This window comes from Chiloscyllium plagiosum, chromosome 3 (genome assembly GCF_004010195.1).
Source record: "Chiloscyllium plagiosum isolate BGI_BamShark_2017 chromosome 3, ASM401019v2, whole genome shotgun sequence".
In the NCBI taxonomy this organism is placed as follows: Eukaryota; Metazoa; Chordata; class Chondrichthyes; order Orectolobiformes; family Hemiscylliidae; genus Chiloscyllium; species Chiloscyllium plagiosum.
The window spans coordinates 7,534,219-7,549,364 of record NC_057712.1 but is presented as its reverse complement, the minus strand read 5'-3'; the positions used below and the strand labels follow the sequence as shown (position 1 = coordinate 7,549,364).

The 15,146-nt window shown below is 45.5% G+C and overlaps 1 protein-coding gene across 1 annotated transcript; it reads right to left on the bottom strand.

Moving 5' to 3' along the window:
• Positions 1-858: 858 nt before the first annotated feature.
• Positions 859-14,834, bottom strand: LOC122540724 (growth/differentiation factor 6-A-like). The gene is made up of 2 exons (XM_043676860.1): positions 14,667-14,834; positions 859-3,040 (listed from the first exon to the last, which is right to left on the bottom strand). Exons 1-2 carry the CDS (start codon positions 14,779-14,781, stop codon positions 2,139-2,141), a joined length of 1,017 nt encoding a protein of 338 aa, XP_043532795.1. The 5' UTR covers positions 14,782-14,834; the 3' UTR covers positions 859-2,138.
• Positions 14,835-15,146: the final 312 nt, after the last annotated feature.

The window sequence follows — 15,146 nt, the reverse complement described above, 5'->3', positions numbered from 1 at the left end:
CCACACGCCAAATACCCACTGTAAAAAAGTCCCTCCTGTGTTTTTAAAATCTCTCTTTTCTCATCTTAAAAATGTGACCCCTAGTCTTGAAATCTCCCACCCTATGGAAAAGACACTTACCATTAACTCTATCTATATTTCGCATGATTTTATAAACTTTTAGAAGGATACATCTCAACTTCCTACGGGTCCTGTGAGAAAATCCCAGTCTATCCAGCCTTTCTTTATAACTCAAACCTTCCATAGCTGGCAACATCCTGGTAAATCTCTCCTGAACTCTCTCCAGGTGAATAATATCCTTCCTGTAACTGCTCACCAGAACTGGTCACAGTATTCCAGAAGAGGTCTCACCAATATCCCGATACAACCTCAGCATAAGTTTGCGACTCGTATACTCAAATGACTGAGCAAGCACGCCAAATGCCTTTTTATTCGTTCTGTCTACATGTGGCACAAGTTTCAAAGAATTATGCACCTGAACCCCTTGGTCCCTCTTTCATGTTTTTTGTGTGTGTTAGAGATAACGGTCCATTGAAGCGCTACCATTGAATGGGATATCCGAGAGGCGAAATCATTAAAGCAGTTCTATACTGTGCACACAAGAGCAGGTCGAAGTCTGGGAATTCTGTGGCTGGTACCTTCTCACTCCCCAGTGCCCGTCCAGCATCTACAAGTCAGGAGGGCGATGGAATATTCTTTAGTTTCCTGGATGGGTGCAGGTGCAACAACACTCAAGGAGACCATCCAGGAGAAAGAACAATCCACCACCTTCAATATTGACTCTGTCCGGCCCTTCACCACCCCCGCCCTCTCCCTCCCACTCCCTCCCCCTCCCCTCCCCCACGCCCTCACATACACACAGGCAGCACCGTGTGCCAACTCCAAGAGGCTGTGAAGCAACTTTTTTGAGGTTACTTTAGCACACCTTCCAAATCTCCAACCTCTATCGCCTAAACATGGCAAGGGTAGCAGATATATGGGAGCATGCCCCACCCCCTGCAAGTACCCCTCCAAACCACTCAACATCCCGCTGTTTCTTCACTGTGACGGGGTCAAAATCCTGAAATGTCCATCCTAACAGCACTGTGGGCGTACCTAGCGCCGAACTGCGGACGGATTACGAGAGCAGCTCAACACTACTGTCTCTATGACAGTCGCCATGGGTAATAAATGTGGGCATGACGGCCACAACATGTCAGCGAATACAGAAAGAGCGTATCCATTAACACTTCATTCAAAGAAACCCTTTCTACCCCCGAAATTGAACATTGGTACCACTTTTCTGTGATATTCACTCCTACAATGTGCAGACCGAATTTAGAATTGTCCACGAGGTAATTTTCTTTTCACAACCTATGAATCACTGAATTGTAATTCAACAGAACAGCGCGGCTCTCTGAATTCAGGTGCTAATTTATTAAATCTAGTTTTCGTTTAGATGGATGGGAAGGGTTGGGGGTGCGATTGCGATGTTGATAATTCCCAAATAGATTGGTTAAATGTTAATCTGTGAGATGGAAAGATGTGGTCTCCGCAAGGATAAAGCTGTTCAATGCTCGCAGTCTGGGTCTTCCGCTCGCAGCTGCCTCCCGTTTGTTAGCACATGTTAGTAATGATCAAAACCAGACCGTCCGCTAAAGGGATGCCCCCGCTGGGGCAATTCAGTGATCAAATTGCAAATAATGACTGAAAGTGGGCGCTAAGTCACGCTACAGAGAGCAGATGGAGTGGATTTTGCATTTAAGTGAACTTCCCAACCTGTCAGCGCCGTCCCCAGAGGACTTTGTTTAACATTTCTGAGCATCAACTGCTACATTGGAGTCAGTCTTTCGCCCCATTTCAAATGGGCCCTGTGTGTCTGTGTGTTGATATGTGACTTATAATCCAATCCGCCACATGCTGGGGGAACAGGGGGACATGTGTCTTTCTCTGTTATTGCTACAGGCTCCCCTCACACACACAGACACACAGACATACACCCAGTCTGCATTCCCCCTAGGTCTGGAGGCGAACCTGCCTCCCAGCGCCTCACTGCAACCCGGCGCCTCTGAGCGTTAGTCAGCCCCCAGCAGCGCTCAGCTTCGTGTCCAATCCGCTTCGGGATGCCCCTGGCCTCTCGTCGACCATTCGGCCGGGCGCTACCTGCAGCCACACGCTTCCACCGCCATGTCCTCGTACTGTTTATAGACCACATTGTTGCCCGAGTCAATGTAGAGAATGCTGATGGCGCTGAGTTTGGATGGAACACAGCAACTGGGTGGCGTGGAGTCCGGCTCCATGGAGTTCATCAGCGTTTGTATGATGGCGTGGTTAGTGGGCTCCAGGTGGGATCTGAGTGGGAAATCACAGATCCCTTCGCAATGGTACGCCTCGTAATCCAAAGGCGCGATGATCCAATCATCCCAGCCCAGCTCCTTGAAATTAACGTGAAGCGGTTTCCGGCTGCATCTCGATTTGACTTTTCTCCCACTTCCTCTGCTGGGCCTGCTCGTAAACGCAGTTCTCCTTTTCCTCCGGCGCTTGACACTGGGTTCATTGCCGACTCGTAGCGAGAACGATCCACCCAGTGACTTGATCTTATCTCTGATCTCCCGGAAGAGGGTTTCCCTTTTCCTGGTGTTGCTGAACGCCACAAGAAGCGCTTTCTCCTGGGGCTGCAGATCAGAGCGATTAAATCCCAGCAGTCTGGGGTCTAAAACCTCCTGGGAGTATTCGGAAATCATTTCCACATCTAAACACAGCACGCTCGCACTGATGTGGCTTTTCAGTAATGCCCACACGTCGAACACTTGCCACTCGGATGAATCGTTGTCCAGGATGTCAACTGTCCGCGAATCCACCCTGCCCGGGCTCTGATTGCCCGGCTCCACACACGGATACAGCAACATCCGATAGACGCTCCCTCCCCGGGATAGCGCCTCCTGCAGGTCCGCCGGCAATGTCCGGAAAATCCTCAGCTCAGCTCCCACCAGCTCGTCGCTGTCCTGCAGCTTGGAGATGTCAAACAGGTATCTCTGTTTCTTACCCACGGAGATTCCGTCTGCAAGACAGAAAAGACCAGAGACTGAAACTCAGCACGGACCGTGAATCCAGAAATGGGAGAAAATTGCACAAGGAAGAAATTAAAATCAACGACCAACAAAAAAAAAACAAAAATTGCTGGAAAAGCTCAGCAGATGATGAAAAGTCGAAGCGTTGACTTACTCTCTCTCCATGGATGTTGCCTGACCCACTGTGATCTCCAGCACTGTTTTTTGTTGTTATTTTCAGTACAGATCCCAGCATCTGCAGTAAGTTGGCAGCGTCTGTGCTCTGAGGAAGAGTCACTGGACCCAAAACGTTAATTCTGATTTCGCTCCACAGATGCTGCCAGACCTGCCGAGCTTTTCCCAGCAATTTTTGTTTTGTTTCTGACATACAACATCCGCAGTTCTTTCGGGTTTTAGAAATTAAAATAATATTCGATTAAAATCAAGCGAAAAAAGCTGAACATTCAAGTTTAAGTACAATCAAGTACACGTTTGAAATGGTTGTAATTTTTTTTTTAAATGCTGTTCAGTGTTCAAGGAAATATACTGGAAAACATCTAATTGGACCTTTTTAAATAAGTTTAATTTTAGCTGAAGTCCTGAACTAGAGGGCATAGGTTTAGGGTGAGAGGGGAAAGAGACCTAAGGGGCAACTTTTTCACGCAGAGGGTGGTACGTGTATGGAATGAGCTGCCAGAGGATGTAGTGGAGTCTGGTGCAGTTGCAACATTTAAGAGGCATTTGGATGGGTATTTGAATAGGAAGGGTTTGGAGGGATATGTGCCGGGTGGGACTAGATTGGGTTGGGATATCTGGTTGGCATGGACGGGTTGGACCAAAGGGTCTATTTCCTTGCTGTACATCTCTATGGACTCTATGTCTCTAAATATAACTTTACACGCTTAAAATGGTTGCATTTATTTTTTTTAGAAAGGATTGCTATTCATTGTTCAAAAACATTTTTATATAAGTTTCAATTTAGCTGAAGTCTTATACCGTTAACCTGCCTGTCGACACCTCGCCATTCCCACCCCTCTTTTTTAATGTTACCCTCCTTGCTGCATATTTATGTTGTAGACTTTTGCGAAACATTTAAGTTGGCAACAACAGGGGTTCACTAAACTGAAGGAGCACTTTGGACTTTCTTTGCAGCAGTAAGTCACTGTGGTTTCTACCCGAGTCACCTGTTTGTAAACTTTGTGACACCATACCTTTACCTTCTCACCCATTCTATCCCCGTGTGGCCAAGTAAAAACAGCTTCCCCAAATGGACCTGATCTCGTCGCAGAGACTGTGTTGTCAAATGTGCTCTGTCGATATACCCCAAGCTAAGTTGAGCGTACGAAAACTGTAAGCATTGCATTTTAATGTGAAATTTTAAAAAAGGTATCCGCGAGAGTGACAGCTGCAGGTAAGCTGCATAAAGATACAGGAGCTGAGCCACAGAGATTGACAGTCCTTGACCTGATAAAATCATGGAGATGTACAGCACTGAAACAGACCCTTCGGTCCAACCCATCCATGCCGACCAGTATCCGCGAGAGTGACAGCTGCAGGTAAGCTGCATAAAGATACAGGAGCTGAGCCACAGAGATTGACAGTCCTTGACCTGATAAAATCATAGAGATGTACAGCACTGAAACAGACCCTTCGGTCCAACCCGTCCATGCCGACCAGATATCCCAATCCAATCTAGTCCCACCTGCCAGCACCCGGCCCATCAAATCATCATCACCAAATTCCTACCATAATATCCAGAGAGTCAGCATTAACTAAAACCATTAGGAACCAGCAATATTCATTTACAAGAATAAAGTAAGATTTAGGAGTGCGATGTCATAATGTGACTACAATAAATCAGATTAAATAATGATCATTCGTCTGGCTGTGTGCGACCAAAACAACCCTCAAGAAGGCAAAACCCAGGCCAGAGTGAGAGCCTGGTTGGCACTCCTGCCATTGGGCACAACACGGATCTCCTCCATCATCAATGCACAATGACTGTACCTTCTACAGGATAGATGCCAGTTACTCATTTGACAGAGTTTCTCTTTTACCATCCCCGCATTGACAAGAATGGCTTCTCCTTTGCACATTACCCTGATGTAGACATACTTGTTGTTGCTTCAGAAACAGCAGGTTAATATCTGGAATTAGAGTGGTGCTGGAAAAGCACGGCAGGTCAGACAGCATCTGAGGAACAGGGAAATCACCACTCTAATCATGACTCTAATCTCCAGCATCTGCAGTCCTCAATTTCGCTTAACATCTGGAATTCACTTTCCCACAAATATTGGAAGCCCCATCAGGACAAGAATTGTAGAGGTTCAAAGAGAACCTCCATCCTCATCTTCTAAAAGAAATGAGAGAAAGGCAATGGATATAGTCTTCCCAGCACCATCCACATGCCAAGAAGGAATATTTAAAAATTGGAAACCTCGAACATGGGAAATACACAAAAACTTCATTAACAATCATCGTGACTGTCCATCGTTGTAAACCTAATCACTAAACACTTCATTATTACAATAGTCATTACATACCCATAGAAAATAAAGCGCAAGCGAATAAATCTACTTTGATTTTTCTTATGAATTCTTTGTTTTGTCCTCTTCTGCTGAAGTAATTTTTTTAACTTCCTGGTTCATTTATCTCCATCTTACTGAAATCTGAGCCATTGCAGTTCAGAGGCTGTTTACCAGTCTAAGATCTGAAATAGATCCCTTTGAGGAACATTGGGCTGGTTGGACTTGTGTCCAATTGAGTTTAGAAGAGTAGGAGGTGACCTTTAAGAAAATAAATACAGAATGCAGGCATTGCCACGTGGGCCAGTCCAGGCACCAGCAGTTTCGTCCCTCAAGGACATTAGTGAACCAGATGGGGATGTCCCCATGGTCATCATTACGCTCTTAATTCCAGACGTTTTGCAGTGGGAATTCAAACCTGGGTACCCAGGATATTACTTGGGTGTCTATAATAACAGTCTCTAGATAATATCACTAGGCCAACGCAAGATCCAAAGGATTCTGAGCAGGTTAGAGAGAGTATTTCCTCTTAAGGGAAGAACTCGAACTATTGGCTACCGTTTAGTAATCAGGAGTCGCCCACTCAAAACAGAGGTTGGGCGATTTGATTTTGTCTGTCAAAGGGTTATGAGTCTTTGGGACTCTCTTCCTGTTAGTGGAAGCTGAGCCTTTGATTATGTTTCAGTCAGGGTGGATACATTCCTGTAAAGCAAGGGATTGAAATATGATCACGGGTATAGGTGGTTCTTAAATTACAAACACATCAGCAGGTTAGAGGGGCTGAATGCGCTAACTCCTACTGCTTGGATGTGAGTTTAGGCAAAACATAAAAAATATTGGGCGACTGGGGGCGTTACAAATCTGGCCATCTCGTGGTGTCCAAATTCCCCGCAGGTACAACATGCAGCATTTTATTTTTATCGTCACATGTTTGTTTTGCGTGCAGTTCTGGCAGATCATACCATACAAAGTATTGGTCACTGAGCTGATATAGAGTGACTTCGCTTAATTTCCCTTCATAACACGAGTGCTGAGGCCAATTGTAAATTTGTTCCTTTAGTCCCCAGCTAACTCAACACACAGACTTTTGTCTTTCTGGTCTCTACAGTCCAGCGCGTCACCGACGTGTGCTCGCAATGAGCGCTGTATTGCTTTAAATAAAATGTACCCAATGATGAGAACAAATAAGGTGCATGCAATTAAATAAAAATGCCTTCTCAAATTCGTGCTGGAACTAGGACGAAGTAGTTTATTTTAAAAGGGAATGATTTATGTCGATGTGAATGCAATGCAGTTTTAGGAAAAGTATTAATTAAACTCGTCCGCCGTTTCGGGGTACACAGTATGCGATATGAACTGTTACTGGACATTCAGGTTTTTTTAATGATCACTTCGATCAACTACCAAACGAATTAGTTGTCTCCTATGTCAGGATATTACGCTTTAGAGACTAGCCTCGCGTTACATTTTCTTTTTCGGTGGTTTCTAACGCTCAGCGTGGAATACCATCGCCCTGAGCAAATCTCTCATCTGGCCGAATATAGAGGAAACGAGGCACACACACAAACCGTAAATATACGTACAAGGGAGACAACACTTTCGTTCAAATATCGCTTGGTCGGGAACCCAGGAAACTGGGCGATGGTGTGAAGGCGCCGTGATGCATTGACCATCCCTTCCGCAGGTTCGGGGGCGCAAGAATTATTAACAAAAAAAGGAAAGCGAGGAAGCGCCAAGACACTGGTGAAAGGCACTTATCCATTCCACAGTACGGAATGATTAAGCTGTTCATTTACAGCTGTTCGCTCCAAAACACTTGGTTTGACCTGATACATAGGTGTCGTGGCAAGTGGAAATTCATCTGTGGTGGCCAATTTTCTTTTGATAAAGCAAATTTTCCTTATTAAATCCTCAATGATAGATCACAGTACAGTGGAACATCAGTAATAGAATAAATTGCGAAGATGTAAGTCGATTATTGATCGAATTCCAGCCGAACGCCATATGCAGTTAAAAGGATTCGGGATACACTGCCACAAATGGCGCTATGAATAACATTGATAGCGCGGCAATTAGCCATCGCATTTATTTCTACGTTAGAACTGAGAGCGCCCCACAAAATCCAAAGAGCTGCGATATTTAATTTGTTCCTAAGCATTTCCACTTTGAACGTCTCCAGGCCAGGGAGAATACGGTCACATTTGTAAAAAAAAAACACCAGAAGATACTCGATCCGTCAGAGTCTGTCCTGGGTACACTGGGTAAAAGACCAAGCACCCGGAATTAACAAAATACATGCTTTTCCTTTTCAGTCGCTAAATGACCTGCATGTTTTTTTTCTTCTGCTGCATTTCAGACGTCCAGCGCTTAAAGCACTGCACTGTCACTAGCTTGTAGTTATACTCAGTGCAAACCCAACTGTGGAGTTTCAGTCGCTTTGGGAATGAAGGTGCGAGTTGCTTTCTGGATTTACCTAGGAATAGTTTAAAAAAAACAGAAACAACTGAAAGTGGCTGCAGATTTCAACCAGATCCAACAAGAGGAGCGAGGAATGATCTGGCGTTAGCTACGTGTTCGGAACATAACCAAGCGACGCCAAACTCACCCTTCCGCTGGTCTGTTTTTTGTTCAAAATCAGAAGTCACACGACACCAGGCTACAGTCCAACAGGTTTATTTGAAATCACAAGCTTTCAGAGCAGCGCTCAAATAGACCTGTCGGACTATTACCTTGTGTGACTTCTGACTTTATCCACCCCAGCCCAACACCGGCACCTCCACATCAAGGCTGCTATTTTCTGTTTAATCTGAGAGAATTCGTGTGTTGCACCCTATCTTGGCGTATTCAAAGGAAGGCTCAGACGTTTTAGACTCAGAGATTTTTGCCTTTTTTAAAAGGAACCCTTAATTATGGTCACATTTCTATCGCATTTCTGAACGAAAATCCTTTAATTTCGTTCCCAGGGATACTCTCTGGTTCCTGGAGAGAAGGATTGGAGCCCTAGTGCTGATCGTACAACATTCCTTTTGGGTTAACACAGAGATGCACACGTCAATTTCACGTTAGCATGTTGCCTTCTGGAGAACCGCAGTTTCCTTTCTGATAATTCACCAAGACTGAAACCAGATACAATTACCTGGATACCGTTGCTCGCTCCTGCCGGTCATGCAGCTTTTTGTATGAACGGTAAATAATAACTTATGAAGGAGAGAGACAGAGGGAGATAACAAATGCTTTAAACAAACCGATGACCGGGTCAGTTTCCCAGTAGCATTGAATGCTGAATTCATTGCCAGTTATTCAAATATTCTTCCTTCTGGAATCACCTCAGCAGTTCCCGCTCTTAAATTCACTTCAGCAATATTTCACTAGTGTTTTCACTGAAATCACTACTTTTTCCCATTTCGTTCATTGACAGGAGCATGTTGCAGGGTTGAAGAGTTTGCTGGATCTTTAGCTAAGGCTTATTTATTTGGTTTGGGTCCCGCGTTTATTACTGTAATTATTTATCCGCCCTAACACACGAGTCGGGGTCAGAATGAAAATCTACCTTGTTGCAAAACAAAATATGAACAAGGGGGTTTAGAATCTCCTCAGTTCATAGGACTGACTCCGAGCTGGCTGGCCACAGCTAGTGTACTGTGCAAATAAAATTTCAAAATGAAAACTAACTTGTTGACGCGCCGCTAGCCTGCAGGTACCACACTACAGCAATCATTCGGAAGCTGGGCCCGAGGGACGACTGACCCCCCTCGCCTCTTCCTTTACTCCCCACTGAAGTTGAAATCCGAGCAATTTTACTGAACGTCAAAAGGTGCATCAAATCTAAGCGAGGGGTTGTGAAATACAAAGCCCAAAATGTCATCTGTGGTGTCCCCGTTGTGCCTTGGGTTACTTTCCACTGAATGGCAGTTCAACATGCCTGCTAGACTCACACCCAGGGACTATGTCAACTGAGTTTGTCCGAATGTATTGGAACCCGTCGATCCAATCCGGATTAAGTACTGCAGTGTTTTGCATTAGATGTGGAATAATTAACTTGATTTTATTGCCTTCTGGCTGTGGTTTCAGACTGTGTACAACTCAACCGACTACTTCATGAGCTCAGCAATCAGATACTATATAAAAATTACACACAGCACAGTCATTGGTCGGTTCTTTTCTATTTCCTGCGGGTTATTTTCGGTTGTGAAATGTGAACGCGCAAATTGAGTTTGGTGTGAATTCAAGTTATTAACGAGCTCAACAAATATGACACAGGGCCGGGCAAAACAAAACACCCGCCCTGAACAGGCGGTGTTTTGTATGGAAAAGGGCAGCAACTTTCCAGTTTTACGCCGCTCTTAGATATTTTCCAGTCAACCTGCTCAGAGATGTTATGACGAACATCTAGAGGAGGTGGGAGTTGAACCCGAGTCTCCTGGTGTAGAGGTACAGGCACTACCACTGCAGGTCTCCCGTGTTAGGGGTAAGGACATTACCACTTCATCACAAAAAATCCTAATATTTTACGCTGCTTTTACACTGATCACGAGAGAGGGGAGCAGCAATGCTCAGTTCCTCAGGGCACGAAATGTGCTTTTCAGGTGAAACGGGTGGTTTGTGAACGGGAAGCTCTTGCCCCATGAATGGTGCGTTGGTGCTGACTTAGGGTGTGGACTAACATTGCTGAAGAACGGTGTCTCACCGTCCATTTTAACAGAAAGTCCTCTGTTCGCTAAGCTTTTCGGCTGGAATGGTTTTATACAGGAGCACAGTCCTTTTATCCACTTCCAGACACAACCTCTTTACAAAATACTTTCCCAGAACGTTAGCAACAGAGACCTGTCTCGAGAAGGGTTGAGCACTGGTAAAGCGTTATGATTTCCATTTGCTCTGGTATAACTGAACAACTAGCTTTGCGGTATCTCGCCCAGAGTCCGGGTTTGGTTATTGTCTCTCGGCTGCTACAATCTCAAATACATTCCCGAGTCCCTGTTTACCAACATTATCAGTAAATACCATGCTTTGGTTCACAACAAGGACACTTTCTATCTTCACACTTTCGTAGTGAAGCGTTTATGGGGCCAACTGAAGTTGAGGAGGGCGCTATATAAGTCGATGTATCTGTCTATTTTTCAATCGAGGCCTATAAAATGGTCGCTACTAACCAGCGAGACCAGCTATGTCGGAGAATTTCAGCATTTCAAACTAGTGAATCTCAAAAACAAAGCAGAGATTCCCGACTAACGGCGATGGAATGAGATGGACAAGAACAAGCAAACTTGCTGAAACCCTGATGCTGTGTGTCGGAGTAAAATCTGCTCGGATATTCCGTGGGGCAAAGGCAGCGCATGATTGGAAATGTAAAATCCCTCTAAAAGGATTCTCGCTGAATACTTTTACAGGGTTTAGTCGCAGACATGCAGAAACTGCAATGTTGATTCCTGAAGAAAGGCTAATGCCCGAAACGTCGATTCTCCTGTTCCCTAGATGCTGCCTGACCTGCTGCGCTTTTCCAGCAACACATTTCCATCTCTGATCTCCAGCATCTGCAGACCTCACTTTCTCCCCAATGTTGATTTTTCGCCGAGTTTCTCGGGGACCAGTCAATTGCTCAGTTACCAAAATACTACACTTTAATCCGATTTCTGCAGTACTTGCATTTACTGAAATAAATCTTTTTTTAAAATATTTAACAAGGTCCAAGCAATTGAGAAATGTTCTAATATTGATGTCATGCTCAGATTTAGAGCTTTTCCCCAGCCGGTGTTTTTAAATGATTAATTATTGGAGTTACCAGTCTGTGTGGTGTATCAGCTTCCGTTTACGCACTGGTGGCAAAACCAGAGACAGATGCCGGGAGTGAACTATCATCAAAACTCACCCAGAATCGGACACGGAGTTTCACTGAACCACCCACCTGCACAGGTTCTCCACATTTCGAACATAACAAAAACTAGGAGCAGGAGTTGGCCATCTGATCCATCTTAGCCTGCTCCACCATTCAATAAGATCATGGCTGAGTTTTTCAGGGACCCAGCTCCGCTTACCCACCCTCTCACCGTATCCCTTAATTCCTTTACTGTTCAAAAAAATGTCTACCTTAGCTCTAAAAACATGTACTCAAGTAGCGTCAACGCCTTCCCTGGGCAGGGAATTCCACAGATTTATAATTCACTGGGTGAAGAAGTTCCTTCTGAATTCGGCCCTAAATCTGTTCCCCCTAATTTTCAGGCTATGCCCTCTTGTCCTAGTATCACCTGCCAGTGGGGACACCCTCTATATGTCTATCTTATCTAATCCCTTCATAATGTTATAGGTTTGTATCAGATCCCCCGTCATCTTTCTAAATTCCAATGAATATAATCCCAGTCTACTCAATCTCTCCTCCTAAACCAACCTCCTCAACTCCGGAATCAACCGAGCGAACCTTCTCTGTACCCTCAGGACACATGTCTGCCTTTTTGAAAAATGCATTAGGCTTAACTGAACTCTTTCACTAATCTCGAGGCTGCAAGGTTCAGTACAACCAGGAGAAAACTACAATGATTTCTCACAGCGCAAGATCTAGTCACCCGGTATTACACTGAACTGGGAGACAACCCTACTGTATGTCCCCTAAAACAGAAACAGCTGGAGAAACTCTGCAGCATCTACGGAGGGAGAAAGCAGAGTCAAGGTTTTGGATCCAATAACCCTTCTTCAGAACTGAACTGCTGAGTTTCTCCAGCAATTGCTGCTTTTGTTTCCGATTTCTAGCGTCTGCAGATCTTTGTTTTGTCAGGGGTTAAGTGAAGTGCACCTGGGTGGCCACTCTCCAGGGCACTACTGCATTAGAATATTCGGATGTCTCAGGACATTAGAGTTAATATCTGGTTACTGTTAGTTGGTCAAGTGTGACTTTTCTTCACTGTGAGTGGTAGTGTGTTAAGAAACGGTGATGTTGCCGCATCTCCAAGACACGGGATTATCAACCAGTATGGACCCTATTCCTGTACCTTCCGAGCAAAGCCTTTCAGATAGTTTATACGCATTGTCTCCCTCTTCAGAGTTTACAGCTGTATGATTATTGGTAAGAAAGAGTTCCACATTAAATATGTGGAATATTCACAGGCTACTTGTCAAACTGCGTCCAAACTTCGCGCCCTCTTTGAAAAGTCTGTCTTGCTGAATAATTATTTATTCTTTTACAGGTATCTGCATAATTTTCAAATGACATTTGGACCAGAAGAGTCCTATTTAAAGTCACTGGAGATTTGATGCAGATTAGTCAATCCGAACAGAGTTCCGGGTGGTTCTGGGCTCGGGTGGGAGTGAGTTGGGGAGTCAGGGTATAGTGGAAGAGGACGTAGCCAATGCCATCCCTACCCGAGGCTCACAGAGGGTTTCTATCACAGGTCGATCATTTAGCGGTGAAGATTTGGAACTGCGCTTCCGAAGGGCGATACAACAGAATAGTATTTCCGCCTGAAATTAGTCAACTCCATTGTCCCATGTTGTAATGGTGCTCCAGCAGAGATTAATATAACCCAGATGGTACCCAGTTTAACTCGGCCATGTCTTATTCCGAGGAGGCTTTAGCTTGCTTACGGAGAGAAATTCCTGTCCTCAAAGACAGTGAAACTGAAATGCGCTGGGACATGGAACTGCGCGGACCGATAAAACATCAGCTGCTGCTATTTTGGTTTAGACACAGAGACATAGGAAATAGGAGCAGGAGTAGGCCATTCGGCCCTTCGAGCCTGCCCCACCATTCAATAAGATCATGGCTGATCATGCAATCACTGTATCCCATTCCCACCCTCTCCCCATTCACCTTGACGCCTTTAGCCGTTAGAGTCACCCCCAGCTCCCTCTTGAATGTATCTAATGAACTGGCCCCAACAGCCTCCTGTGGGAGAGAAATCCACAGGTTCACAACTCTCTGAGTGAAGACATTCTTCCTCATCTCCTACAGTCTTTATTCTCAGACTGTAGTCTGTGTAATGACAGTACTCCGCACCTTTAACTATCGTGCTCAGTACAAAGGGAGTGAGTGCAATGATCTGGGGTATAACTACACAGCAGCTCGATAAGTTGACAGCAATCTGAATTCAACATTACCTTGCGGCTTAAAGTCCATTCCGTTAGCTAGGCCATCACTTCCTTTTCAACATTAATCTTCCCCCGCACACGCCCCTCACTAACACACTTCTTGCAAATTTCGGGTGGAAGGGCTTTTTGTACCGAGACCATCTTTGAGCGTTTAGCGCCGAGTATTAAAGCGGAATCGTGGGTCGTGTTTGTCTCAATGTCATTAAATGTTGCAAAAGTTGCTGCATTTAAACGTCACGCGTCAGTTTTTCCTCAATGCGTTCTCCCACATGAAGCAGACCCCACGGTACAGGTCGCCCCTCACGCACCTAGCTGATCACTGACTGAGGGATGTTCTTATTGTTCACCACTGCAAATCCCGCAGATTCGTGACAACTAACCGAGAGGGATTTATATCGGGGGAATCCTCAGGATCACTCCCCACCCGCTACCCGCCCCCACACAGACACACAGACATACAGATATACGGACACAGAGACACACAAACACAGACACACACAGATACGCAGATACACAGACGCAGATACAGATGCAGACATACAGACACACAAACACACAGATATACATACACATACAGACATACACACATACATGCACACAGACACAGACACACGCATACACACAGACACACAAACACTCGCAGACACGTACATATACACAAAAACTATAAAGTGAAACAGAGAGAAAACAAACAAATCTGACCACAAGCCATTGGCGCAGCCAACGCTACTGCTTCTGGTGAGAACTACACATTTGAAGAATTCTTGAAGTATTTTTTTCTCTTCCTCGGGATCTACCCCAACCGGACGATTAGTGGACAGTTTGCTCGAGATCAGGTTAATGTTTCAACTATCGAGAGATCACATTAACTCCCGCTTGGTTTAGGGGACTGGGCAGAATTGAGATGAGAGAGATGGATACTACATCTTCGTATTTCGCGCCACTGAGTTACTGTTAAAAAGCGCCTTCCCATTTAAACGGCGGGCTGTCTGTGAGTTGACCGAATGCCCCCCTTCCCCTGCCCCTGTGTACCCACCGTTGCCCTGCTCCACGAAGCTGGTGACAGTATTAGCACGGCTGCGAGCCCGGAGTAAGCTGCTGTTCCTCCCTCTCCTCTCAGTCTCCGACAGACTCTTGTAAAGTGACAGCATGTAGTCATGGGGGACCACCGAGCCGGGCCCCCGAGGCCGGCTGTGCAGCGCTGATGTGGAACCGGCACCGTCCCGGGAAGAGGAACCGTGCAGAGATCCCAGAGTGGCCGCTTCCAGGAAATCCCAGCAACAACACAGGGTCCAGCACAGCAGCGCTACAGCTCTCCTCGGGCTCTCCATTCCGCGAGGGAGGCGGCTTCCAAATGCAGGGGAGTTGCAGCTCGGTGGCTGAGCGATGCGCACACACACACACACACGTACACAGACACACCTTCGTCCTGGTTTTACATTAGAGACAGACAGAGAGAGAGAGAGAGACACACAGACAGACAGAGAGAGAGAGAGAGCTGCTCAGACTCCAGCAA

Bases quoted from the DNA above. Each gene is read 5' to 3' on its own strand.
- LOC122540724 (XM_043676860.1), bottom strand. From the start codon at position 14,781: ATGCTGTCACTTTACAAGAGTCTGTCGGAGACTGAGAGGAGAGGGAGG. The intron at 3,041-14,666 runs GTGGGTACACAG...TCTGTCTTGCAG, and splicing joins CTTCGTGGAGCAGGGCAACG to ACGGAATCTCCGTGGGTAAG.